Below are 24566 nucleotides of genomic sequence, written 5' to 3'. Positions count from 1 at the left end.
ACATCCAAGCCAGCGCGAGCAACAGTGGGCGCCAAAATGCCCAAAGCAGTAATTTGGGGAATTTTCGGGAATTTTTGTCAGTTTAGCTCGATTTTGGCCCAGATTTGGTGTAAAGCTCCGTGACAAGACCCAAAAATTGCAGCCCCTGGAGAGGTCTGTGGGGTGTGACGTTAATAGTAAGGGCTAGCAAGGGCGAGAGAGGGAGGAAAAAGAGGAGGAAAGGAAAATCTTATATTGCGGCAAACGAATACAGTGGCGAGACCAACATAGATCATAATTGTAATAATCGTGTGTCGTGTGTAGTCGTAATTAATTCCATTCATCATTAAAGCATGCGCAGATGAGTGCGTATATCGAGCGGGATGTGAGCAGTCTACGCGGGCACGTCTACGCTCCTGCCGTGGGCGGGCGATGATTTCCCGCTTTGGATATCCTCACGTTCTTCCTCGAGAACTGTACGAGAAGGCGACGGCAATTCCTCAGCTTCTACGATAGCATCGGTTTTAGGGAGCGTTGGTTCCGCCGCAAGACGCTCGACGTCGCCGGGAGCCGGACGGGCTGCCTTGCGTTTGAGTGTGTAGTGTTTGAGCAAGAACACTGTATTGGTAGCTTTGGCACCCCATGGAACCGGAATGGTAGCAGAGCGTACCGAGTATCATGCACATTCCAACCAGTGGTGTGTTGACGATCCAAATTGTCGAGATACTCTTCGTGTATGCGTGCTGAATTTGGCGCCTAAGAGATAGCGGCTAGAGAGCGGGGAGTTGAAGATACCGAACAAAGCAACTCTGGTGTAAACATACCTCAATCATGTTGATCTGACGGATACTGTCAGCCAGATTCGCACTCGACGTGTTGATCACGGCTCCTGGAATCATGGCGAGCTTCTTCCGCAGTTCCTAACAAACGGGCATCAGCATTGCACTCATAAAAATATGCTTCTCGATCAAATTTACCGTGGACCAGATCGCCTGGCCAACAGACACACCGACAGTAGAACCCAACTGGCGGAGCAAGCCGAGCGTTGACGTGCTTGTCGCCATGTCCTTGGCCGGCATCGCAGCTTGCATGAGGATGAGCGGCGGAAAGAACAAGCCGCCCGTGCCGAGGCCTGCTATGAGCGTGAAGACGACTTGCTTCGCGCTAATGGCGAAGAGCGAGTTGAGCGTTGTCCTGATGGAGCAGAGGCAAGCGGCTTACAGAGAAGAAGTTTCGTCCAGCGTAATCATCAATCCAAAGCCGAGGGTCATGACAATCTGTAGCAATATTACGATTTTAGTCTGAGCATACTTCAGGCGCGACATAGGTAAACGTACGTATGAAAACCAGAGGACAGGCCTGATCATGCCTGTAGCCGTAATCAGGAAGCCAGCGACAAGAGAAACGACACAGGTGCCGAGCGAGTAGGGCAAAATCCTACAGGGATGGTCAGTCGCAAATTTTCAAGCCAGACAGGAAGCGTATACTCACTGAATACCGGCCCTGGTAGCAGAAGCACCAAGCACCTGATAGTAGACAGGTAAGTAATACGACGCTATCCGCACAGACTACGTTAAATAGTGTTCAGGGCTTGACGTTAGGAGTGCATCCTTTACCTCCAAAGAAGGCAAATCCATGAAGGAAGACAGTGACCAGAAGAATGGTCGTGGTACGGGTCTATCAGAGCCATATAAGCACGATATTACCTAGGAGGAAACCTGACTGCAAAGCCTACTCTGAACAACCGAGGCGGAATGATAGGCGACCTGCTGGTATAGCCCTCCCAGCACGCCGCGCACACAAGCAGGACGCAACCAATTGTCAAGAGGGAGATTGTCGCAGCGGAATTCCAGCTCGATTCACTCTGGTTGAAGCCGATGAGCACGCATATTATACTAGAGACGATCAGGAACAGCCCGAGGAAGTCAAACTCAGAGACATGCTGCCGGAAAGTCTTGCGATGTTTCGGCGGGTTCAGGTGCAGAGTGAAGAAGAGGAGAATGAGGGCAACGCCGCCAGTAGGTCTGAAGGACATGAATTATCAAGTAGATCATGAAAGAAAGTCTGAAAACATACAGGTTGACCCAGAAGCACCATCTCCAAGAGACGTGGTCGGTAAAAGCCTGCGTGATGCGTTAGTGGCTTTCGCCATCCACTGAGCGCAGTAGTAGACGCACGCCGCCGACGAGCGGTCCAAGGATCCTAGGAAGGGTCAGATTACAGTTGGCGCATAGCTGTCCCATGTGACTCACGAAGCAATACCCCAGAGCGCCCCGGCATAGCCACCGAATGTCGCTCGCCTGAAGCGAGGTCAGCAGGGTATGGATACCAATGTCCCAACGGCATACCTCTCGAGCGGCACTATATCTCCAACGACGATGTTGACCATCTGGAAGATGCCCCCACCACCAATACCCTGGAGGGCCCGGGCAAGGATGAGCCAGGTCATGCTTTGCGCAGCACCACATAGCGCCGAGCCAATCTAAGAGCTGGAATTTATTCACCACGCATACTCACATCTGGACAGTTACTTACCAGGAAAACAACGATGACGGGGTAGAGTACAAACTTGCGACCAATGAGGTCGGAGATCTTACCGTAGAACGAGCTCAACGCCGCAGATGCTAAGAGATAAGCACTGTGATTGGCGGTGAGTGCGGCTGTTATGGGATACTTTGGACTAGAATTCACCTTGCAACCCACGAATAGTCTTGACCACCCTTCAGCTCTGAAACGATGGTAGGTAGTGCAGTCGCCACGCTGTCGTAACTTGAGTATTGGCATGCAGCTACGTCAGCGGGAAGTCAACCTACATCGTCTGGTCTAACGCAGCCTAGATAAAGACTTGGATAAGCCACAGAACACAGATGCTGTCGTGAACGTACTAAAAACATTGCTAAGAGCAACGAAAAGAAAACCAGCGGAAGGTTGTTCTTTGGGATGTCCTGTGCGTCCTCAACTCTCCACGCTTTTTCGTCCTGTGTGGGCGAGGCAGCTCCGGACTTTTCGGAAACGGCCATCTCTTCCCTGGCTTCGACTTTTGCGTTCTCCTCGTGTGTGGCGACCATGGCTGGACGACAGGAGCCAGTGCTGCACCTAGAGACCTGAACGACGCTACTTGACCTAGGATCGCGAGGTCATGCAGTTGTCGTGGATCACGCGGCCTGGTCGACCTTTTATATTGACCGCATGCACTTCATGAGTCAGCTTTCAAGCGACGCATCCGCGGGAAAATCCGACTGCGGTGCAAATTTTGCCTTCCCAGACGCTGTTGACTAGGCTTCGCCTGAGAAGTGCACTGAATAGCACTATCTAAACAGAGATAGTTTTCCATAGAAATTAAAATAAAAAAACTCGGGACATTTGTCGAGATTTTCTGGGCCAAACTGGGAGTCAGATGGTGGGTCAGATGAGGGTGGACTCGGAGGTTAACAACCCGAAGCGGAAGCAAAATTGCCTTTTTCGTGGAACGTACCATGCGGTCCCGTGTGATAGACGCTTGTGGAATGCTTCGACGGCGCCCATGCCAGCGTTTGCGCGTGCATTGTCCAGCATCTGCCACTGTCACCGCAAGTCCTGAGGCCTGGGACTTGGAGCCTAAGTGTCCAAGAAAACCGCTGGGTAGGCTAGTATCAACGAGTCTCGCTGCTTTTAGGCGATGGCAATGGTCGAGTCATGTACGAAATGCCAGGTGAGACTCTGTCGATCAACCGTGACGTGCGTCTTTCTTCGAGTCGTTGAAAATGATCGCTGAGGACGTAGCGGACAAAGAGATGAACCGAAACATCACTGCTTCGCCTATAGCGTGTGGCTGTGTACCAAAGAGGCAGCACCGCTTTGGCCAATGATCTCTGAGGCCACCCGGGGCTTTGTCGCATCAGGGCAACCCACAGCAGCAAATGTGGTGGCCACAGATCTGCGGTTTTTTTAGGTATATATAACTGCATGCAGGTCTGTGACTTGACTCGCAACAAATCGTCTATCACGTTCATACCACTCCTCCCCTTCACTATTCATTGCTCACTCTACTATGAGTCGCCTCGAGAATACGAAAGCCCAGAGGGTCCTTACTCCGCTCACTTCGATGACTCCGCTGAGGCGTACCAAGAAGCCTGAAGGTCATATTCCGCGTCCTCCCAATCGCTTCTTCCTCTTCCGTCGGGATTTTTGCGCCAATCTCAAGCTGGGCTACGTGGATCCGAGTCTACTCAAACCCAACACGAGTATCTCCGGGGCTGCCGGGGAAGCATGGCGGCGGCTATCGGAGGAGGAGAGAAAATTGTACAAAGACAAGGAGAAAGAGGAGAAGAAGAAGCACGAAGCAATGTATCCGAATTATACATTCAGGCCTCAACGAAAGAACAAGAAGAATAAGAAGGCGTCTCCAAGTTCTAAGGCGATAACTGTCAGTCGAGAACAGTCTCCAGCTTCAGTTGCTACATCAAGTCAATTCCAGCCTGAGACTTACGAGGGAGAGTCTAGTGACGAGGCCACCCCCACCGCGTCAACACTGGCCACACCGTGCGACGACTTCCAGCCCCTCGGCGAACCCGCTGTTCTCACGCCGACCACACTCCCTCCATCCGCCGATGTCCGATACGCGCGGAATGCTCTGGGACTCTCCGGCATGTATAACACGGACACGACTCCCACGTGCCGAGTCATATACCAATACTCGCTCCCCCCGCCACCGACGCCACACATCGTCTCCTTCACGAGCGCAGACCTATGCATTGTCTTTAGGCGCTTACTCTGTCCCACCTGCTTCCGCACCCATGCCGCATCTTTCTCCAACAACACCTACTGGCCGACAGCTAAGAACGAGTACTGCTACGCCCTGCGATCCTCTCTTTGCAGGGAGTGTCTTGTTCTCAGTGGCGAAAATGCACGTGAGATGATCCAGTCTGGAATCGAGCGTCTGAATCGTCGGGAAATTCTCAGTCAAGTGTTCCCTCCCGCAGCTGTGTTTACTGAGGTTTGTGGCCACGTGTCTGTGTTGCAAGTCTGTGTACTAACGGCCCGGTCAGATGCCAAACGCTGCTCCGGAAGAGTTGGATCTCTTCTATGAGTTCATGAACTTCAGTGGTTCTTCATAGCAGCAGCTCTTGAGTCCCTTCAGGGGTCGTGCCGTGACGCCGTCCGTTCTAGATGTTGCTGTTTCGCGCATTCTGTGTAATTAATCGCACTTATTGAAGTGGTAATCGTCATTGTCGCGCCCGTATCTCTATGTTCGCGCATGCTTTATCGACGGTGGCTCTCCTTCGGCGGAGGCAGATGCGCGCCAATCATTCCCGCCTCCCGATGACGCCACCACGGCATCAACAGACGCCAATCACCGGAACTTTACCGTCCTGTCCTCATGTAATCGACTATTCCCGCGAGCTTGGCTTCACAAGCAGCGACTTGCTCACAACCCACCTTCACGTCATGCCTCTAGATTTTTTTCTGAATATTCTAGCATGTTGCGATGCGCACATGGCGACGACAGAGCTCCGAATACCGTGTATCACTTGTGGTGCGGTCACAGGGCGATTCGTCCTGGTAACATGACTCCTCTCCGAGTCCCCTCGATACTCGTATGTCATCATGCGTATGCTCCCCACTTTATGCATTGCAGCATCCACACAGGGTTCTTCTCGTGCTTCGTCCGAGCACAAGGCGCATATATCCAGCATATACCCGCCGACTGCGGAATGTCGGGCCGCCGTCAGGAAGACAGAGTCAAGCGGGCAGATTATGTGGCATGATGGCATTCGTGAGTGCATTGTTCTCGATGTCTTGTCACTTTGGCATCTGGGCGGGGTCCAGCGAACCGAGCGCGATGTTGCAGATCGTACAACGAAAACGTGGCCCACCTATTGGGCGCCTCCATGTTCGCACTCCAATTTGAGAACAAGCTTGGAGCTAGTCACTCCGCTCAGGTGGATATAGTGTGTCACCAAATGGATTCAGAACACATTCAGTCTCGAGAGGCCCGAGTCCTGTAGCGCGTCGTCGTCATCAGTCACTCACGCGATAGGCCGCATCAAATGGTGGAAGGAAGAAGAGGAAACACAGAGGGACGCTTGCAAGTAAGAGCAGCCGCGAATCATCGGAACCCGCCTTTTGGACGACGTTATCGAATCCCTGTCTGCTAGTGCCGTTCCTCCCTTATCTCGTCGTGACTTGCCGTACTATGGTGAGTGGATCCTTTCCCCTTATCTCTAGTGCTAAAACATACTTACTGTAATTTACCCATTTCAATATAACGATCAGCGAAGGCCGTAGGAAAAGATGCAGCACCCTAGGAGCTTGGTCTCCATCCGCGAGTTTTGATCGCCCCTTTCTCCAATGGAAACGTATCATCCATCATCAGAAAGCGGCACTGATTGTATCTGTTGTTGACTTGTCAAGAACCTTCCTGTGCCTTACGGTGTAGGAACATGAAGTCAGCATCCGATACAACGAAAGCATCCTCACCCTATCTCGCCTATGAAATCACCCGCTACGATTTCTCCGGCTTACGCGTCCCCCAGCCTTCTACTTAAGGGAATGCACACGGAGGTCGAAACAGCGAAGAAGGCTGACCAAGGCTCGCCCCGCACCGACGGTCTCTTATCCGGACATGGCGCGTGAACGCTTTCCGCCAAGGAACCCTTGCTAGATATAAGTAGTCTCCATCTCAGGGTCCTCTTTGCTGCCATGCGGCTTTGGAACGTCTTATGATAAGCGGTCAAACGCTGCGGGCGCTTCTTGACGACATGCAGTGCTCGGGAGGCTGAGAACCTTGCGGAGGACAGAGCAACACTGGCGGCGAGAACTAGCGACCTTCGCGCCTGGGCTTCTGCACCGACGGAGCGCACTGCAGTCATGTGGCCGGGTGCGGCATCGACGCACAACTGCCACGCTAGCCCGTGCTTCCGACCGACCAGTCGGGCACCTGAAATAGCCCCGACAGCCGCAGCTGCATAATAAACGGCGTCGGCGTCGTTGGCGTGCGTCCGGGATGTGTGTCCGGTGCCGGCTCGTTTCCGACGAATATTAGCCTGAGCGATACGGATGATCATGGCTCAGGCCAGCGCAAGCCAGACCGTCAAGGCACGAACTCGAAACGTATTCAGAAGTTGAAGCTTGAAGTCAGGCAGTGGCTGTCCGAACACTGTCTCGGCGCGTCGGACGGTCCCTCGGCCAGTCGCACGACTGAAACATCGTGACTGCGGACCCTAAACTATCGCGGGGACGGTTTCGGGGGCAGTTGAGCATGATCTCAGATCGCGATTCTCGATCGTGACATGTCCGCAACTGCGAACGAAGAGTGCACTAGGGAGAGCTGAAAATTTGCACGACGTCGGGGCACGGAAGATACGGAGGCGACGGTAGGAGGAATGTGCGGCCTGAAAGGTGAGTCCGGGGCGCTCTAGAAAGCTGTGCCGGCCCTGTTCCCACGTATGGCACAAAGGTCGCTTTAATACACCCTGCCTCTCAAGCTCGCTGACGTCGATTTTCCTAGGATGTATGCACTCCCTATTCAGGGCTGCGGCGGCCAAGAGATTGGTCGTCGAATTGTGCAGACCGCGTTGAAAAGGAAGCGAAGGAGTTGACAACGGGACGACCATCAATCAAATGTTATCTGGTCTGCATGGGTCTTGAGCGTCCTTATCGTTCGAAAAAATGCACATGCACGCGACTGTGCCTAATCCGACCAGCAGTCCTGCGGCCCTCTTATAATGGAGCCGCTCGAGCACCACTGCTCCCCACGCACTCGAGCTTCCCTTATTTCTTGCTCGTGCTCACCAGGCTTGTGCCTCGTCACCTCACTGTTCCCAGAGCGGACTACCATCATGTCTGATCTTCAACCATCTCCCATCTACGAAGAGAAGAGGGACGACTCTGCTTCTCTTGAGAAGGGCGTCTCTACCGACTATGTTGTGCAGACGGACGAACGCTACAAGTTTGACCAGCATGACATTGACAAGGTCCAACGGCGACTGAAGCAACGTCATGTGCAGATGATTGCTGTGAGTGTTTTTCAGTGCTCACTCCTTTCGAGACTCCCGTGCTGAGTACTCTGATGAAGATCGCCGGGACCATTGGGACTGGTCTTTTCCTTGGCTCAGGTGAAGCATTGCAAGGTGCAGGCCCTCTCGGAGCCCTCATCGCCTACATGCTCGTTGGCACTGCCGCATACGCGTCTCTTTGCTCCATCGGTGAAATGACTTCCCACGCGCCGATATCCGGTACCTTCCCACACTTTGGTGCACGCTGGGTGGACCCTGCATTTGGTTTTGCTCTAGGGTAAGCTTTAACGTTACACCCCTGTTTGATCACCTCATTGACTGCATGCCCTAGATGGAACTACTTCTACACGAACGCCATCTCCATCCCCGTCGAGATATCGGCTGCAACCATCGTACTCACTTTCTGGGATAGCAACCTCCACCATCAAGCCGGCTACACTGCGGTCATCTGTGTTCTTGTCTGTTCCATCAATATCTTCGGTGTTCGATGGTTCGGAGAATCCGAGTTCTGTTTCTCCATTATCAAAGGTAGGCTCCTATCGTCCAAATGTCCGTGCAGCAATATTTCTCATGCCAGATCCTCTTGGCAGTGCTTCTCATTACTGGGCTCATCCTCGTTGGCCTTATTATTGATCTTGGAGGAGGCCCCGACCACGATCGTATTGGATTCCGCTACTGGAAGAATCCTGGGGCTGTTGCTGGTGCCGGCCTTGAACCTAAGCATGTTGGCCTCGATCGTTTCCTTGGAATCATCGGTGTGATCGTCCAGGCTGCCTTCTCCTTCCAGGGCATGGAGCTCGTCGCTATGTAAGTTTGATACATGCACATTTGTCGGCAATCGCGCTTACTACAGTGACAGCGCCGCTTCGGAAACTGAGAGCCCCCGCCGTAACATTGCTAAGGCTGTTCGTCGTGTCTTTTGGCGTATCCTGGTCTTCTACGTGAGTAGAGCGTTCGCACTTCATCGTCAGCATCATTTCTGATATTATCACCCGCAGATTCTCGGTATCTTGATCACGGGCATGCTCGTTCCGTACAACGATCCGGATTTGCTGTCTTCATCCGGTAACGGTACGGCGGCAGAATCGCCCTACGTTATTGCGATCAACCGCGCTGGGATCAAGGTGCTCCCGCACATCATCAATGCCTGCATCTTCACCTCCGCCTTCTCTGCCGGCAACTCCTTCCTCTTCGCAGCTTCGCGTGTGCTCTACGGTCTCGCGCTCCGCGGTCAAGCTCCACGCATCTTGACCTACTGCACGAAGAAAGGTCTCCCAATTGTAGCAGTGCTCACCACTGGCGCTTTCTCGCTCCTCGCGTTTATGAACGTGTCCGCCGGCGCCGTCACCGTGTTCAACTGGCTCGTGAACCTGTCCGCCGTCGGAGGCTTCTTCAGCTGGTGCGGCATGAACATCACCTACATCTTCTTCTGTACGTCTCGTTTGTCTGCATTTGTCTGCTGATAGATCTCTAATCCTCTGAATGAAGACCGTGGAATGAAAGCGCAAGGCTTTGACCGCCGCAAGCTAGTCTACAACAGCAAACTGCAGCCATACCTAGCATACTGGGGCATCTTCTGGACGGCACTCTTCATCCTGATCAACGGTTATAGCGTCTTCTGGAACTTCAACGCGTCTGGCTTCCTCACCGCCTGTGCGCCCCCTCTCCTCTGCTTTTCTCCGAGTATATGCACTAACTATTTGCTACTGCAGACATCAACATTCCTATCTTTTTCGGGCTCTATTTCGGCTGGAAGATATACAAGCGCACAAAATTCTGGCGACCGGACGAGATGGATTTCGTCACTGGCATCCCGACTCTCGAGGAGACCGAAATCCCAGAAGTTCCGCCACGAAATATCTGGGAGAAGATCTTCAACATCGTCTTCTAGTCATGTTTGTTTTGAGCCTACTATCATTGTTAGTAGTTCTGGAGGCTTTAGGGGCGTGTAAGATATAAGCAGATTTTGCTAGTAGTATAATGAGTTTAATCTGTTTTGTGAACGTTGGCCTGATACCCTTCAGCATGCGATGCACGTTGTAATCCGCGGTGGCCACGCGGGATCTTTGCGCGAAGTTGTTGAAGTCCCTGTTCCTTTCTCGACAACATATCGCGATTGCAGACTGGTCATAGATACCAGAAGATTGATCGCAGAATTGAGGAGATACGCGAGACTACTAATTTTCAACCTCCTCCCCGTCCTCTTCTTCACCTTCAATATTCTCTTCTTCACTCTCACCCTCCTCACTTGCGTCCTCCTCCTGGCTGATTTCACCCTCGGGGTTCTGCCGCTCCGCCCACCCGTCCGCACTCTCGTCGTCTTGCACCTCCCGCTTGCGCTTTCCGCCCGCGGCAGCAGCCGCACCGGTGACATCGTCGCCGTCCGCCATCGCCATGCATGTCAACCGGCTGCCTTTGGAGTCGTACTCGGTCAGTGGATGTAGCTCCGCAGGCGCTTCAGCCGCCTCGACGGGCATGCTCGCGAGGTCGTACACGCGAATCTTGCCGTCGGAGGAGATGGTGCCCACGAGCGTTGTGCTCGTGCGGTGCGTGCCTGAGGCAGGCGGGAGCGCGACGGCGAGCGCATCAATCGCTTTGACACTGCAACGCGGTCAGGTTTAAAGGTCTGCCTGGGGTAGGTGTGTACGTACCGGTTCTCGTGGCCAACGAAGTGTGCTATGATCCTGGGGGTCTGCTCCCGGTCAGCGGGGATCTCATACACGGACACCTTCTTGTCTTCGGCCGCGACAAGCAAGAGTTCGCCCTCGCCCTCGACGCGCTTGCAAAACTTGATGTCATGAATCCTAGACCGATGCTGAACTGTGTGTATCATGTTCATGTCCTGAATGCACAATCAGTCTGCGCAGGAAGGGAAAGCGGTCATGTGAAGCGTACCGTGGTGTAAATATCGAGGGTTGACATCGTTTGCACAACGAAGAGCGTACCACCTGTGCTCCACCGCACCAACTCGCCCTCTGTAAGACAGTTAGGAGGTGCAAAAGTAAGCTGGGCGTAATTGCGCACCCTTGCCAAGTTTTGTACTTGCGGAACCCTTGCCCCGCATGAGATCCCACATCCTAAGCGTCCTGTCCTTCCCCACACTCAAAGCGGCCTTGCCTGACGGATGTACGGCGACACAATTTACTCTTCCCTTATGACCTTTGAGCGTACGAAGGACGGTCCAGTCGCGTGCATGAAAGATGCAAAGCGTACCATCTTCTGATGCCGATACGAGGTGAGAGCGAGAGGGGAAAGCGAGGTGAGTGATTGAGCCTAGCAAATATGCTATTAAGGATATGCAGGTACCAGGAAGAACCAGTAGCACATACCTTCATGATGCATTAAACCACCAACCTCTTTCCGCCGGCGCAAATCCCAGACCTTGATGATCTCGTCTGAACTGCCAGTTGCAAGCCATTTGCCACCGTTCGGCGACGCAGCCACTGCCTTAACAGATGATATGTGCGCAGGAAAGATGAATATCGGCTTTAGATGGAACTGGTGTGAGGAACCCTCGACAGACACAGTACCCTCGAGACCATACAAGAGTTTCTCGTATGAACCGGCCATGATCTTGAACGAAGAAGGGAGAGGTGCGAGCTCATCGTCGGTAGCTTTTGCCTTCCCCTTCTTGTCCCTGATCTGGTCCTTGAGCGAAGATCTTGCGATAGTTTTGACCTCTGTCTTCGCAGTGGGGATCTTCGTAGCAGCAAGCTTGGTAGGCGAGCTCTTCACGAGTTTTGATGCGAGTTTTGTGGCAGAGCCCTGGATAAGTTTCGGCTTCTTAGAAGACCTTTGCTTATCCTTCATGCCGGATTTTGAGTTTGATTTTGGGGTGAGCATGTCGAGCCGGGAGAAATTAACATAGACGATATATCAAAATTGTGACAGTCCGCCTTTATTTACCTCTATTTATTAATATTAGGATTAGAGGCTCTTGCCAAACAAGCATCCAGATTAGGATACAGTCTCAGCGCCCTGACTTCATCCATCTCCGCGGGCCATGCTCAGAGCTCTCCATCCAAAATGCTTCAGACCCGGATCATCAAGCAGAAGAGCTCTCAGCAACTTAAGCTGGCAACAGGCGATAGCGACCGAAAACCCGCATGTGAACGCGCTCGTCTACGTCCCGGACAAGTTCGACCGCGGCGCACCCGACTTACCACTGTATGACGTGCCTGTTGCTGTCAAGGACAACATATGCACCAAAGCCATGCCAACGACATGCTCCTCGAAAATGCTTCGCGAGTTCTCGTCCCCATTTGATGCTACCGTCGTAGAGCTGCTACGGAAAGCTGGGGCACCCATTATCGGGAAAGCGAATTGTGATGAGTTTGGTATGGGGTACGTTGCCATGTGCATCTGCTCTGTGAGAATCTAGAGAAAATTTTGTATAGGTCGCTCAACATCCACTCAGACCACGGTCCTGTCGTGAATCCATGTCAAGTGCCTTCTACATTCGTTCCATGGCATGAACGAGAGCGCAGGTCGGCAGGAGGCAGCTCGGGTGGCAGTGCGGCTGCCGTTGCCTCTGGGATGTGTTATGCGTGCGTGATATTCTCGAACGCGAGCCATGAGGTGCGAAATCTGATGTTTCTCAAAGCGCGTTGGGCACAGACACCGGCGGTTCCATTCGCTTACCGGCCTCATACTGTGGAGTGGTTGGACTGAAGCCATCCTACGGCGTCGTTAGTAGGTACACATGGCTGCTTGACAGCTGCCTATAGTTGCTTATGATGTCCTATCTCGAAGATGGGGCGTGGTCTCGTACGCAGACAGTTTAGACTGCGTTGGAGTGTTCGGCGCCAACGTTGACTACGTGAGCAAGGTATTCAGTGAGTTGCCAACGATCACACCAGTTCCGCCCTTATATATCGTCTGCAGACACTATTGCACAGTACGACAGCCGGGATCCATCAGCTGCCACGCTAGAAACAAGGGCACAAGCTAAGTCAGAGTGCCAACGAACACTGTCAGATTGGACGGATTCATCAAATTTGTCTGGATTGCGGATAGGCATACCGCAGGTAGCTCAGTCAAATCACGTTGTTTGCTGTTTCTGACACCTCAAATTAGGAATACTTCCCTTCGGAGCTTAATACGGCAATCGTAGAACCACTCAGAAAGCTCATCTCCACCTTGAAGGGCCGGGGAGCGTCCATCGTCGCCGTCTCCCTACCATCCACACGATACGCTCTTAGTGCATACTATGTCATTGCGAGTGCTGAAGCTAGTAGTAACCTAGCACGCTATGACGGTATCGAATATGGTGCGTGGCAAGCCAGTGTCCGGCACCATGTGTTGAATGACTCTCGCAGGCTTGCGAGTCGACCCCCCAAGGACGGCTGACACGACGAAAACCGCCAATGTCTACGCATACACGCGCACTCAAGGCTTCGGAGCCGAGGTGCAGAAGCGCATACTCCTTGGCACGTACGCCCTGACCGCAGAGTGGGTCCTGTCTTTCCCCAATACGTCCTGTCATCACTGAAAGGTTCTTTAAGTGCCTTTGACAACTACTTCCTACAAGCGCAACGCCTGCGTAACCGTGTTCGTGCCGACTTCGACCAGGTCTTCCGCGTGCGTAACGTCCTCAGCCACGCGTCCGAACATCCCCATGTTCCCGACGCAGTGGATGTCCTCCTGCACCCATCTGCCATCCAGACGGCCCCGCTGTTGGATGCCAAGAGGGCTCATGGCGATTTGAGCGCATACGTGCAAGACGTGCTCACGGTCCCGGCGTCCCTGGCAGGCCTTCCCGCCATAAACGTCCCCATCGGATTAGGAGAAGATGGTTGGCCGATCGGCGCGAGTGTGGTTGGACAGTGGGGCTGCGATGAGGTGGTTTTAAAGGTCGGGAAGGTTATCGAAGGCATCCAGTTGACATCGCGTTCTCTCCTATGAACGTATTGCAATGCACACGAAGCCGAATTGGTCAATACCAACGTGTCAAGGTGAAAGTATACGTGTAGCGATGGCACGACTGCGTTTAGTAGATATGCGCTGCAATATCAGAGTAGAACGACAACACATGCGAGGCACCAGGCGTCCAACAGAGTCACGTTCAGAGCGGGCCATCATAAGGAGGATGGCTTTCAGGGCGAACCGCAGACCCGAATGGATGCCAAAATTTAAGAACCACTAGACTACGAACCGGACCGGAAGCGCCCAACCGCCAGAGCGTCCTGACCTGACCACCACCTTCGCCATGCCAAGTGTTGCCGAGGGCGACGGCAGCAAGAAATAGCGTACGCTTGAGCGTATCAGGGTCAATCTCCACAGGACATCAGCGAAGTCGATCGTCAAAGCCTTCGAGGAAGGCCCTTTAGCCAACTTCGAGCAGGTGCTCGAGCGAACGGCCGTGGCGTACCGCAGAAGGCCGGAGAACGCGCGTAAAACTGTAGATGAACGCGTATCAGGTATTTACCTACGCTGTTGCTACACGAGAATTTCACCTACAGGCTCGCAGCTGCGTCTACACCGGCCAACCTACTCCAGCCGCCACCAAGAGTCCAATATTTGGTCTTCATCCTCCGAACGCCACACCAGTGGCCTCCTGGCCTCTCGATCCTTGTCTTTTGGAAGTTCTGCGCTGCAGTAATTTATTGGCATCCTCTTTAGACATTCCCTCGCTCTTTCGGGCGATTAACGACGGCAAAATTCTCCATACGCTACACTCTCGGTCGGTCGTGCAGCTGAACGACAACGTCGTCGTCAAAATTGGGGACAAACTTGCACTAGAAGAATCTGCGACTCTAGATTACCTTGCTCGACACACGTCCCTATCTGCTCCTCGCCCCCCGGATCAGGTCACTCTTGGACATACATCGTATATCTTTACTACGCTCATACATGGAGTCCCTCTGGAGAAGCGTTGGGATACGCTAACGCAGGCTCAGGAAAACTCTGTACGTTCACAACTGGACCACATACTGTCCGCACTACGCCGCCATTCCTGCGACTCATCCATGTTACTCGGAACGCCAGCCAAGCCCCACGTATGCAAGAACTGTCAAATGACTGTACGGCGAGTCCTCCTGATCTCCAGTCCGTAGCACAGTTTCGTGATTGGCTGTATTCTTCGATCCGTCCCTCTATCAGCGCAAGGTACCGTCGCTGGTTGGGCAGCAAGTTCAAGGACGACCACCGCGTCGTTCTGACGCACGGCGACTTCCACCCACGCAACATCATGGTCGTCGACCAACCTGATGGAAATGTCAGCGTCTCGGGTATCATCGATTGGGAGATGGCGGGGTGGTACCCCGAGTATTGGGAGCTGTACAAGGCACTCAACACCCGCGATATCCGGGAAGAGGGTGATTCTGATTGGTGGGACATATTACCCGCAGCCATCTTAGGTTACGACCGTGAGGTTGTCGACTACTACTTGCTTGAACGTGTTGTTCCCGGCTGATATTCTGTGCTGCCACGACATCATACATGTGCTTCGGTATGTAGACTTATCTATCGGCCTTGTGACTGACATTACTACGCTGGACTTGTGTATGTAGACTGGTGATACCCGTCTCGTGGACTGTGGCAACATGTGACACAACGCCCAGTTTTCCGGTTTGTCCTCACAACACTTTGAAGACGATGCTAATACGCGCTGACTGTCTGAGCATACTGGTCGCTGTTTTGTAAACCAGCTACTTATTTGGACAATGTGGTTAGATACGAGGAACTTCACTTAAGTTGTCTAGACACCACGGTGCAGATATATTACACGATTATGCGAGTGCGATATTGATACAGATTCAACGTTCAACTATAAGAGCACGAAAGCATGGAGCCAGAGAAGGCTAACCAAACAAAACAACTAGCTGTCCATAAATTACTCAAAATGGACCGAATGGCTGCACCTGTACGGGCTGCTGCGTCGCAAGGGTCGCGTAGTTGCCATTACTGTCAAGAATGCCCGTTTGGCGCATGAGGTTCATCCAGTGGTCCGTCATCATCACGTCCTCCGTGAAGCCGAGGTCAGGCATGCTCAACGCCGCGAGGCCCGGGTCCGTACCGCTCCCAAAGAACTCCACACCAGGCATATCGGGGCTCATGCTTTGCTGCTGCTGTGAGGCCGCCGCGCCTTGCATGTCCGTAAAGAATTGCTGGAATGACGCCTGCGGGGTCATGCCGTTCATGCCCCCGTTCATGCCCTGTTGGAACCCAATGGGTGTCTGCCCGCCGAGGCCGTTCGCGGCCGTCGGTGTCGTGGAAGCGTCCATGCCGTCCATGCCATTCAATCCATTAACCCCGTTGACTCCGTTGACCCCGTTTGTCCCGTTCACCAGGATCTGCTGAGCCGGAGGCGGCTCGACGACAGCGAGGGAGGCCGATGACGGGAACATGGAGAGGTACTCTACGAGCGAGGGATGCACCTGTGCGAACGCATCTGAGACGTTCTGCGGTACGCTCGACGAGCCAGAGTCGCTCGGCGTCGGCGGCGCGGTGCTTGCACCGGGCGATGAGTCGCGAGGAGGGCTGTCCATGTTTGACACCGAGGGCGACTGCACAGGGGAAGAGCTTGAAATGGACTGTGATTGGCGTTTCCCGGGACGTCGGCGAGAGAGAAGCTTCGAGGACATGACGCGAGTTTGCCCACCGAAAATCGCAAGCCGTGAGGCAGAGATCTCGGCTTCGGGGCCAATGTTAAGCTGGATGTCGAGAGCAGGGCTAGCGTGTCTGTTGCGGTATTGCTGGTAGGCTCTATCTGCTTTGTTCTTGAGTTCTTTCAAGATTGTCTGTGAGAGTCCGCTGTCAGCAGAGAAGAGAAGAGAAGGTATGGCAACGCACGTAGGCTTGTCGTGCCCTGAAGGACTGAGAAGAGCCCTTTCCGAATAGCTCAATGACAAGCTCAAGTTCTACAAGTGCGCTCGCAGCCATGCTGACGCTCGGAGCGCGGTAGACAGTTGAACCAAGGATGATCTGGTCGATGTAGAATGAGCAATGGGAGACAGAGCTTGAAAATACAAGACGTACCGCAGCCGAAAAGGCGTGTGTCCAAATCCCCCAGAAGCGACCGATGAGGTCCGGACACCGCTCATAATAATGGAGGAACGACTTGATGAGGACAGAGGCGCACCGGTTCGCCGCAAGGAAGGACGGTGCAAAAGGGCTGCTAAGCGGGTTATCCGGGTGGTCGAGCAGGGCTTGCGCAAAGAACGTCCGGTGGATGTAAATCATGGCTATGTAAGCGACGTGTCAGCAAGTACTTGTTACACTAATCAATGAGATCATACATATGGATCGGTATTGTGACATAAGATATCCTTTCATACAGAGTCCCGGATTGTTGTAGTCGTCTTCATCTGGCCTGAGGTACAATCTGACCGCCGGTAGAGTCGTCTGCCTGATCCGGCGATCGAGGTCGAGAACGGTCTCGTACGTTGGGGCCTGTGCATTAACGAGGGCGTCCACGATGTGGGCGTAGACCTGCTGCGAAAACAGGAACCGCCACTTCCAATCTTCATCAAGGGTCAGCAAGCAACATCGCGGATAACTTGGAGATTGACTGACAGCCTGGGAAGACGTGTCCATTCTCGCCGACGGAGGATTCTTCGTCCGTTGGAATTTCGCAATCAACATGCTTGAGAGCGATACTCGGCGGGCGGCCAAGAGCGAGACACTGAACAAACACGAATGTCAGAGGCGGTCCGATGAGACAGTGCATGAGTGATATGTACATGCATGATCTCGAATATGAAAAGCTCCCAGAACAAATTGCGTCGCCGCTGGACAATCTTGTCTTCAAGCTTCCACTGAGCGCTATCCCGATCTGTTCGTGAGAGGTAAGGGTCGGGCACAGCAGAATTCGTGATCGCATCAACGTACGGAGACCAATCTAAGAGTCAATGACACTATCAGCGATTGCGGACTGGAGTGGAACGTATATAAAGCGTACACTTTGTGCAAGCTTTGACGCCAGTCCCCCTAGAGCCCAGGCACTCTCAAGCGTATATCGAAAGGAGCAAAGACTGTGGTATCCAGCCATCAAGCCGACCGCTTGCACAGTTTCCAGTTCCGGTGAGTCAAAGACAGCACGCAGAGACAGAGCCGTGCGCCCCAAGCGGTAGTACTTTTCAGCTTCCGCAGAGCACGACGGCAGGGTCAGGTCAACGAGGGCACCGACAGCGAGAACCAAAAACAGTGTTGCCAAAAGGTGAGGGCAGCGCGCACACTCGCTGTCGGTCTTGCGGTGATACGCGAACTTTGTCGGATCGGCGACGGTGCGGTATATTGGAATGAGGATCTCGTTAATGAGCTCGTCGCGCTTGATCGGACGGAACCACCAAGTAAACTGTTCGAGATACGTCTCGCACAACGCCCAGGCGCGCGGTTGCGGAGGAAGGTATGATTCGAGCTTGTCCATGATGGCGTCGTGGGACTCGGGGGTTAGGGAAAAGGGGAATGTGAAAGCTAGGACGTTGAGGTCTTCACTGAGATCTGGAACGTCTAGTTCAATGTCGTAAGCCTCAGGAGGCAAGCTGGGATAGTTGTCTCCATTGCAAGGATTCGCCTGTGAGCCTGTGAGTTAGCGAGCAGGACGAACTCGAGTACTTCCATACCAGAAATAGCGTCTAGGGCTTATTCAGTGAGAAGTAAATGTGTTATCAAACGAATATACGCACTTCGGAGCCACCAGACCGACCAATGTACTTCGTCTCGCCATGCTCTCCTATCGTAAGCGTTCCCAGGGCATCTATAGACTGAGATAGGGCATTTCGTGTATATTCATCGTCCACTGTGCGTCGAACTTCGGGGCCGAACTTAATGGTGAGCAGCTCATCGCGCAGCAGCGGATGTCGTTCGGTGGAAATTCCAGCCTGGAAAATAGCGAGGGCATCTTCGAGTTGCCGTATACGTTCGCTCATTTCCCCGATCTTTCGGTGTAATTGCTCCGTATCTGCGAGGACGAATCTGGCCACGAGCTTAGCGGCCGTGACGTGCAATGAAAATTAATTCCGATGCTCACCGTGTGCCTTGTCCGGCCGAAAGACTGCCTGTTCCATAATGTTGAGAGCTGGCATTCCGCGTAGACCCGCCCTTCCCGCTCACCGTTGGGACATATGGTCGTGCATCCCCTCCGCACACACGACCCACAAGGCAGTTTTTTGTCACATTTCAGCTTCAACCTGTAAAACAGATGGCGCCAATTCGATGTGAGCGCGCCAGACGAAGAGAAGACCGGAGTAGCAGAACGCACCGTCGGCATTCAGCACAGGATATCTCGCCCCTGGCTCGTTTGAGCTCAACATCTTCTTCATTGCTGACTTTCCGGGACGAGCGGCGAGGCTCTGCAGGCATATCAGTGGTCCGCAGCAGAGGTTTATGAACCGATGAACGTAGGGATGGTGGGCGTAAGAAACAAGTTGTCTGGATTACTGAAATGGCTGCCAGGCCCACCCGCCTATCCTTTGCGATAGACGCCTGTCATGATCACTCGAGTCTCGATTATTATGTGTCATCTAGACGCCCATCGGTTCCCACACGGAGGGCTCGAGGCCCGCTGGTGAGAAGAGATTTGCGCAGAAGCCCACGTCCTTGCCATATGCATCCTGCGTTTGAGATGGATTGAAAATGCTGCTTTGTCTCCTCAGATTCTTGGACAAACGGCAACAGTCGGTGAATATCAACTCTTGTATTCCCGCTTTAACTTAGTACAAGTATGCGCTCAAACCCTCAATGCAGGTCACGCGAACTGTACGTGAGAATTCGGGAGTCGGAACTGCGACAACAGCTCTATCAGACTAAACTGTGTGTGGAAATTTTACAAGATGAATCGCACACACGTACGTTGCCTCTGAGTCGCAGCCCGGCCAGCAGTCGTTGTCGCGTGTCGTGAAGCAGTTTGATAAACGACATGCAGCGGAAGAGCAGTTTTCTATGGCATCGCTAGGCAAATGGATATCACCAAGAGTTCCGGCAACAACATGAGTCTCAAACGCGTAAACAGTGGCAGCATAACGTACCAGAATTGCGAGAGCGGGATCGATCCTGCTGTTCTACCCATCCAACGACCGGGCAAGTAGTCATAGTAACTCCTCGGTACATTGATTGGATTGTGTTGCACAACTCTAAACTTAAGGTGTCTCCGGCCGTGCCCTAAATCAACGAGCAAAGACCATCCTGCAACTCATGCGACCAGCAGCGCTGACGATAGCCCTGACACAGGTGCTTATTAAACGTTAGCGACAAAGAGAAGAGACGTACGGTATTTTGCTGTAAAGCGTCTGGACGCAGGTGATCAACGAACTGCGCTGAGTAGTCGCGCAGCACACCTTGTAGCACTAAGTCAGTAGCGGAACGATGCAAATTGCCGGACAGAAGGAAACTCCGAAACAGAAGGCGAGATGGCTGACAATCTGAAATCTTTCAGAAGCCTTCTGGTGTAAAATTGTGATGGAAAATTCATGGTCTGCACACGACTCATATACTCGCATTTGCACTTGAAAACAAATGAGCATTCGGTGAGTAGCACATGAAAATACATACAAGTCTTCCTGCGCATCCGGCCATGGCTGGATCGCTTTTCATTGGGCTACCCTATCCGCAACATACCCCGTTGCAGACGTATATACCATCTCGTGCTCTATGCCGATGATCTCCCCGTTAACAAGCCACGTCCACGGAAGCGTGCCGGTTTGGTCCACTTCTCGGATGTGGTCGATGAACCGTATGCCTATGAAAACACGAGTTTCGCAACGGGCCCACGCACGCGGCGGTATGACATGTATACGCGCATAGCAGTCGTGAGCGCACTCTACAGTAGTGCATTGCCATGTCGCGCGCGAACATGGGCTGGGCCGAACAAGCGTTCGAGCGTGCAGCCGGGCACAAGCGGACTGGCAGTTGATGAAGATCTGCTCAACCTTGTTAGCAAAGGTCATTAATTCTAGACGTCGGTAACACAACCGCACAGGCTAGGAGGACGAAAGCCGACGACTCACCAGTCAGGCCCACGCCAAGGCCATCGAAGACGATGGTGCCCGTGGATAGACGTGGAGACGGTGCTGCGCGACAGGATGCTTGTCGCAAGTGATGGCGATGACGGATACCGGACATCAAAATGCAGCTACATAGACCCCAAGATCTCGTGTTCATACCACTCCAATGGTCGCGTCTTCGACGTCATATCACACTAAGTAGCCTGAACTGACCGCATGGAAACTTCACAGGACACAATGCGGAGAGATCGATGGAGGAAGCCCGACACTGCGGTGTGAATGCTGATAAGAAAAGGGTAGACGTCCACATTTCAATTTTCGAGGGTAACTCAGGGAGACGAAGAAGAGATGATAAAGCGGTGACACAGTCTCGCACATGCAGAGTTTAGGGTGATGGGGATGATAGTTCAAGGGTAGTGCAAGTCAAGGCTGGCCTGCTATAGCTGGGCAAATATCGTTCGATACATGAATGTGGGTTTCGGCCTTGAAGCTTGAGGGGTGGATGTGTTTGTAAACGTCGATGAGTTGGATGAAAACCCAAGATCACGAGAGATTAGATTAGATTAAGTGGCCATAATCTAATCTTATCTCACTTACTGGAGGAATCGAAAAAGTGAAGGCTCAGAGCTCTCTTCTCTTGCCTCCACTATGTCTGTACCCATCGGTGAGCCTTTGTACGTTCAGGCCCGCTGAAAATTCTTATGCTAGTCCCTGAAAGCCCTACTGTCGGTTTACGACAAGACCAACTTGTTGGAGCTGGCTTCTGGCCTGCACGGCGCAGGCGTCCGTTTGCTGGGCTCTGGCGGCACCGCGAAGAAGATCAGGGAGGCAGGCATTCCCATCGAGTATGTTGTACTCTCTGTTGAGATTTGAGAGCTGAGATCGCCCTAGGGATGTCTCAGACATCACCAAAGCGCCTGAGATGCTTGGAGGCAGAGTGAAGACTCTTCACCCCGCCGTCCATGGTGGTATGTCATCAATATTAAGACAATCTCCAGGCTATTAACAGCTGGAAAGGTATCCTTGCCCGCTCGATCCCATCCGATGAGCAGGACTTGAAGGATCAGTCCATCTCGCCCATTTCCATCGTCGTCTGCAACTTGTATCCGTTCACCGAGACAATCGCGAAGCCCAACTGCACGCCCGCCGATGCCGTCGAGGAGATCGATATCGGTGGTGTCACTCTTCTTCGAGCTGCAGCGAAGAACCACGAGCGTGTCTCGATTATCTCAGACCCTCGCGACTACGCCGAGTTCCTTGAGGCCTGGAAGAATAGCAATGGCGATATCGACCAGACCATTCGCAGCAAGCTTGCCCTCAAGGCTTTCGAGATGACTGCTAGGTACGACGATGCGATCAGTGGCTACTTTAGGGAGCAGTATGCGTCGGAGGATAACCCCAAGGACAAGTTCACTGGCGTCGTCCAGCGCGTTACTCTCCGCTACGGTGCGAACCCCCACCAAAAGCCTGCGCAGGCATATGTTACCGAAGGAGAGCTTCCTTTCAAGGGCGAGTACTGCCATACCGTCGTGTGCTTAGATAGTTTCCTGATCGTGCCTCAGCTCTCTATGGTTCGCCCGGATACATCAACCTTCTGGACGCCCTGAACTCGTATGCTCTTGTAAAGGAGCTCGACGAAGCGCTCGGTCTCCCTGCTGCCGCCTCCTTCAAGCATGTCTCTCCGGCTGGTGCTGCGGTTGGCATCGAGCTCAGCGAGGTCGAGAAGCGGGTGTACGGTGTCGAGGACTTGAAGGAGCTTCTCACTCCTTTGGCATGTGCCTATGCCCGCGCTCGTGGTGCGGACCGCATGTCTTCGTTCGGCGACTTCATTGCCCTGTCTGCACCCTGTGACCTCGCTACCGCCCGCATTATCTCACGCGAGGTGTCGGACGGAATTATCGCTCCCGGCTACTCGCAGGAGGCGCTCGAAGTCCTCGGAAAGAAGAAGAGTGGCAAGTACTGCGTCCTGCAGATCAACCCAAACTACAAACCCTCCGAGGTAGAGACTCGCCAGGTCTACGGTATTCACCTGCAGCAGAAGCGCAACGACGCCAAGATCGATGCTGAGCTGTTCAAGAACATCGTCACAAAGAACAAGCAGGTATGACGTGTAATTGTATGTGTAATTGCAGCTGTTGACGCCTCTGTAGCTCCCTGCCCAGGCGCTCACGGACCTGATTGTTGCGACACTTGCACTCAAGTACACCCAGTCTAACAGTGTCGCATACGCCTACCGCGGCGCAATCATTGGTATCGGCGCTGGACAACAGTCGCGCATCCACTGCACACGCCTTGCGGGGCACAAGGCGGACCTGTGGTGGTTGCGGCATCATCCGCGCGTGCTCGCGCTGCCGTTCAAGAAGGGCGTAAAGCGTGCAGAGAAGGCGAATGCAATTGACCTCTTCGTTGGCGGGGAGGCGCTCGAGGGCGGCGAGCGCGCGCAGTGGGAGGGCCTCTTTGAGAGCGTGCCCGAGCCGCTCAGCGCCGAGGAGAAGGCCACGCACGCGAAAGAGCTCAGCGACGTTGCGTGCTCGAGCGACGCGTTCTTCCCCTTCCCCGATAACGTCCACCGCGCGTTCCGCAGCGGCGCCAAGTACCTCGCTGCCCCCAGCGGAAGTGTCATGGACGAGGAGTGCATCAAGGCCGCGGACGAGCACGATATCGTTTTTGCGCACACCAACCTGCGTCTGTTCCACCACTAAAATGTGCTCGTGTCATGAAGAATATGAAGAGCCTCACAGAGGGCTCAGATCAAAAAGAAAGTTGTATTATACTGTTTAGATCTGCTGCCTTGTGTATGGTGTGTAGATCAATACAAGAACTTTGAAAAGGGCCTCCTCTGTGTTCTCCAGTTCTGGAGTCTCGTCGGTATAAAACCCGTACGCCGGATCGTCAGGATTCGTAACGGCGACGACTGTGATGCCGTCATCGTTGTCTACAGTGGCGTATTAGCTTGACTACGTAGACTAGCTAGGGTCTCTCCCCACTTGTGATCCCCGCATGTAGCATCGCATTCCCGAGGGACACGCCATCGATATAAGCGCTCTCGGGCGACAGATCGATGTTCCAGCTGTTCAGGAGGATGGTCGCGATAAACGGACAAGGTACCTGCGGAATCAACGGCTTCTGCCAGTAGCGGCCGTACTTACCGTCGACGCTGCGTAGCTCCTCACGAATAACCTCAGCGTTCTCGGGTTGCTTGACTGCGCTCAGGACACGGTACGCAGCATGCAGAGGGAGCGTGCTATAGCACCATCGGCTATGATAGGCAGCGATGCAGCGGTATTTGGCGGCGGGATTTCACCTTAGCGACAATGAAGGCTTGATGTGTGTGATCCATGTTTCTGCGTTAGCTGCTAAGCGGTGGGCATGGGAGAGTTACTTCCACCCTGGATCAGGTCCTTGAGGCCTTTGTATCCCCCTAGCCTGCGGCCTGCTATATCAGTTCGTGAGAACCTATCTTGAAAGCCATTGTGAACTTGCCGTGTTTAGCTTAAAGCTTTGAAGTTGCATTTGTTGCCTGCCATGGTCGACAAGAGGTAGCTTCGCCCCACTACATGATTAATGTTCTCTTTTCATTGCTGATGCTGACTTGGTTGCGAGTAAGATTCTTGCGGTTAGAGTTCACGTGGGGCACAGGAGAGAC

The 24566-nt window shown here is 53.3% G+C and overlaps 8 protein-coding genes across 8 annotated transcripts; 5 read left to right on the top strand and 3 right to left on the bottom strand.

The window, feature by feature from the left end:
- Nucleotides 1-224: 224 nt before the first annotated feature.
- PHACADRAFT_264644 (uncharacterized protein) lies at nucleotides 225-3113 on the bottom strand. The gene is made up of 17 exons (XM_007401233.1): nucleotides 2865-3113; nucleotides 2793-2812; nucleotides 2671-2739; nucleotides 2515-2617; nucleotides 2328-2461; nucleotides 2232-2279; nucleotides 2157-2181; nucleotides 2056-2102; nucleotides 1715-2003; nucleotides 1596-1656; nucleotides 1471-1534; nucleotides 1317-1416; nucleotides 1201-1256; nucleotides 957-1143; nucleotides 804-899; nucleotides 650-749; nucleotides 225-597 (listed from the first exon to the last, which is right to left on the bottom strand). Exons 1-17 carry the CDS (start codon nucleotides 3045-3047, stop codon nucleotides 374-376), a joined length of 1806 nt encoding a protein of 601 aa, XP_007401295.1. The 5' UTR covers nucleotides 3048-3113; the 3' UTR covers nucleotides 225-373.
- A 585-nt stretch (nucleotides 3114-3698) lies between these two features.
- On the top strand, nucleotides 3699-5196 carry PHACADRAFT_188459 (uncharacterized protein). The gene is made up of 2 exons (XM_007401232.1): nucleotides 3699-4954; nucleotides 5007-5196. The coding sequence occupies exons 1-2, from the start codon at nucleotides 4010-4012 to the stop codon at nucleotides 5073-5075; spliced, it is 1014 nt and encodes a 337-aa protein (XP_007401294.1). The 5' UTR covers nucleotides 3699-4009; the 3' UTR covers nucleotides 5076-5196.
- A 591-nt stretch (nucleotides 5197-5787) lies between these two features.
- Nucleotides 5788-9946, top strand: PHACADRAFT_264640 (uncharacterized protein). The gene is made up of 10 exons (XM_007401231.1): nucleotides 5788-6157; nucleotides 6235-7359; nucleotides 7469-7976; nucleotides 8036-8253; nucleotides 8308-8504; nucleotides 8567-8783; nucleotides 8836-8917; nucleotides 8975-9407; nucleotides 9465-9629; nucleotides 9689-9946. Exons 3-10 carry the CDS (start codon nucleotides 7800-7802, stop codon nucleotides 9865-9867), a joined length of 1668 nt encoding a protein of 555 aa, XP_007401293.1. The 5' UTR covers nucleotides 5788-6157; nucleotides 6235-7359; nucleotides 7469-7799; the 3' UTR covers nucleotides 9868-9946.
- Nucleotides 9947-10153: 207 nt separating this feature from the next.
- PHACADRAFT_32944 (uncharacterized protein) lies at nucleotides 10154-11819 on the bottom strand (the record flags this gene model as incomplete). The annotated part of the gene is made up of 5 exons (XM_007401041.1): nucleotides 10154-10577; nucleotides 10628-10818; nucleotides 10872-10951; nucleotides 11001-11261; nucleotides 11306-11819. 5 exons carry the CDS (start codon nucleotides 11817-11819, stop codon nucleotides 10154-10156), a joined length of 1470 nt encoding a protein of 489 aa, XP_007401103.1.
- A 430-nt stretch (nucleotides 11820-12249) lies between these two features.
- On the top strand, nucleotides 12250-14025 carry PHACADRAFT_264635 (uncharacterized protein). The gene is made up of 8 exons (XM_007401230.1): nucleotides 12250-12320; nucleotides 12374-12523; nucleotides 12580-12672; nucleotides 12729-12811; nucleotides 12861-13003; nucleotides 13053-13245; nucleotides 13295-13427; nucleotides 13481-14025. The coding sequence occupies exons 1-8, from the start codon at nucleotides 12316-12318 to the stop codon at nucleotides 13878-13880; spliced, it is 1200 nt and encodes a 399-aa protein (XP_007401292.1). The 5' UTR covers nucleotides 12250-12315; the 3' UTR covers nucleotides 13881-14025.
- Nucleotides 14026-14597: 572 nt separating this feature from the next.
- On the top strand, nucleotides 14598-15396 carry PHACADRAFT_264634 (uncharacterized protein). Its single transcript, XM_007401229.1, has one exon. The coding sequence runs from the start codon at nucleotides 14977-14979 to the stop codon at nucleotides 15388-15390; it is 414 nt and encodes a 137-aa protein (XP_007401291.1). The 5' UTR covers nucleotides 14598-14976; the 3' UTR covers nucleotides 15391-15396.
- A 324-nt stretch (nucleotides 15397-15720) lies between these two features.
- On the bottom strand, nucleotides 15721-18894 carry PHACADRAFT_264633 (uncharacterized protein). The gene is made up of 10 exons (XM_007401228.1): nucleotides 18605-18894; nucleotides 18542-18553; nucleotides 17878-18492; nucleotides 17808-17817; nucleotides 17660-17751; nucleotides 17493-17601; nucleotides 17216-17440; nucleotides 16956-17161; nucleotides 16770-16901; nucleotides 15721-16717 (listed from the first exon to the last, which is right to left on the bottom strand). The coding sequence occupies exons 1-10, from the start codon at nucleotides 18845-18847 to the stop codon at nucleotides 15815-15817; spliced, it is 2547 nt and encodes an 848-aa protein (XP_007401290.1). The 5' UTR covers nucleotides 18848-18894; the 3' UTR covers nucleotides 15721-15814.
- A 2674-nt stretch (nucleotides 18895-21568) lies between these two features.
- PHACADRAFT_178720 (uncharacterized protein) lies at nucleotides 21569-24358 on the top strand (the record flags this gene model as incomplete). The annotated part of the gene is made up of 6 exons (XM_007401227.1): nucleotides 21569-21584; nucleotides 21639-21765; nucleotides 21812-21888; nucleotides 21938-22429; nucleotides 22483-23021; nucleotides 23071-24358. The coding sequence occupies 6 exons, from the start codon at nucleotides 21569-21571 to the stop codon at nucleotides 23620-23622; spliced, it is 1803 nt and encodes a 600-aa protein (XP_007401289.1). The 3' UTR covers nucleotides 23623-24358.
- Nucleotides 24359-24566: the final 208 nt, after the last annotated feature.

This window comes from Phanerochaete carnosa (assembly GCF_000300595.1).
Source record: "Phanerochaete carnosa HHB-10118-sp unplaced genomic scaffold PHACAscaffold_12, whole genome shotgun sequence".
NCBI lineage: Eukaryota > Fungi > Basidiomycota > Agaricomycetes > Polyporales > Phanerochaetaceae > Phanerochaete > Phanerochaete carnosa.
Note: the sequence above shows the minus strand (reverse complement) of the source record. Positions and strands in the feature narration are given on the sequence as shown.

Bases quoted from the DNA above. Each gene is read 5' to 3' on its own strand.
- PHACADRAFT_264633 (XM_007401228.1), bottom strand. From the start codon at position 18,847: ATGAGCGAACGTATACGGCAACTCGAAGATGCCCTCGCTATTTTCCAG. The intron at 17,441-17,492 runs GTCAGTCAATCT...CCCTTGATGAAG, and splicing joins TGGACACGTCTTCCCAGGCT to ATTGGAAGTGGCGGTTCCTG. The intron at 16,718-16,769 runs GTGCGTTGCCAT...GGACTCTCACAG, and splicing joins TCAGGGCACGACAAGCCTAC to ACAATCTTGAAAGAACTCAA.
- PHACADRAFT_264635 (XM_007401230.1), top strand. The intron at 12,673-12,728 runs GTACACATGGCT...CCTATCTCGAAG, and splicing joins TCCTACGGCGTCGTTAGTAG to ATGGGGCGTGGTCTCGTACG. The intron at 13,246-13,294 runs GTGCGTGGCAAG...TGACTCTCGCAG, and splicing joins CTATGACGGTATCGAATATG to GCTTGCGAGTCGACCCCCCA.
- PHACADRAFT_264644 (XM_007401233.1), bottom strand. From the start codon at position 3,047: ATGGTCGCCACACACGAGGAGAACGCAAAAGTCGAAGCCAGGGAAGAG. The intron at 2,004-2,055 runs GTATGTTTTCAG...CATGTCCTTCAG, and splicing joins TGGTGCTTCTGGGTCAACCT to ACCTACTGGCGGCGTTGCCC. The intron at 1,144-1,200 runs GTAAGCCGCTTG...CTTCGCCATTAG, and splicing joins CTGGACGAAACTTCTTCTCT to CGCGAAGCAAGTCGTCTTCA.
- PHACADRAFT_188459 (XM_007401232.1), top strand. From the start codon at position 4,010: ATGAGTCGCCTCGAGAATACGAAAGCCCAGAGGGTCCTTACTCCGCTC. The intron at 4,955-5,006 runs GTTTGTGGCCAC...CGGCCCGGTCAG, and splicing joins CCGCAGCTGTGTTTACTGAG to ATGCCAAACGCTGCTCCGGA.
- PHACADRAFT_264634 (XM_007401229.1), top strand. From the start codon at position 14,977: ATGCAAGAACTGTCAAATGACTGTACGGCGAGTCCTCCTGATCTCCAG.
- PHACADRAFT_264640 (XM_007401231.1), top strand. From the start codon at position 7,800: ATGTCTGATCTTCAACCATCTCCCATCTACGAAGAGAAGAGGGACGAC. The intron at 8,505-8,566 runs GTAGGCTCCTAT...TCCTCTTGGCAG, and splicing joins CTGTTTCTCCATTATCAAAG to TGCTTCTCATTACTGGGCTC. The intron at 8,784-8,835 runs GTAAGTTTGATA...CTACAGTGACAG, and splicing joins GGCATGGAGCTCGTCGCTAT to CGCCGCTTCGGAAACTGAGA.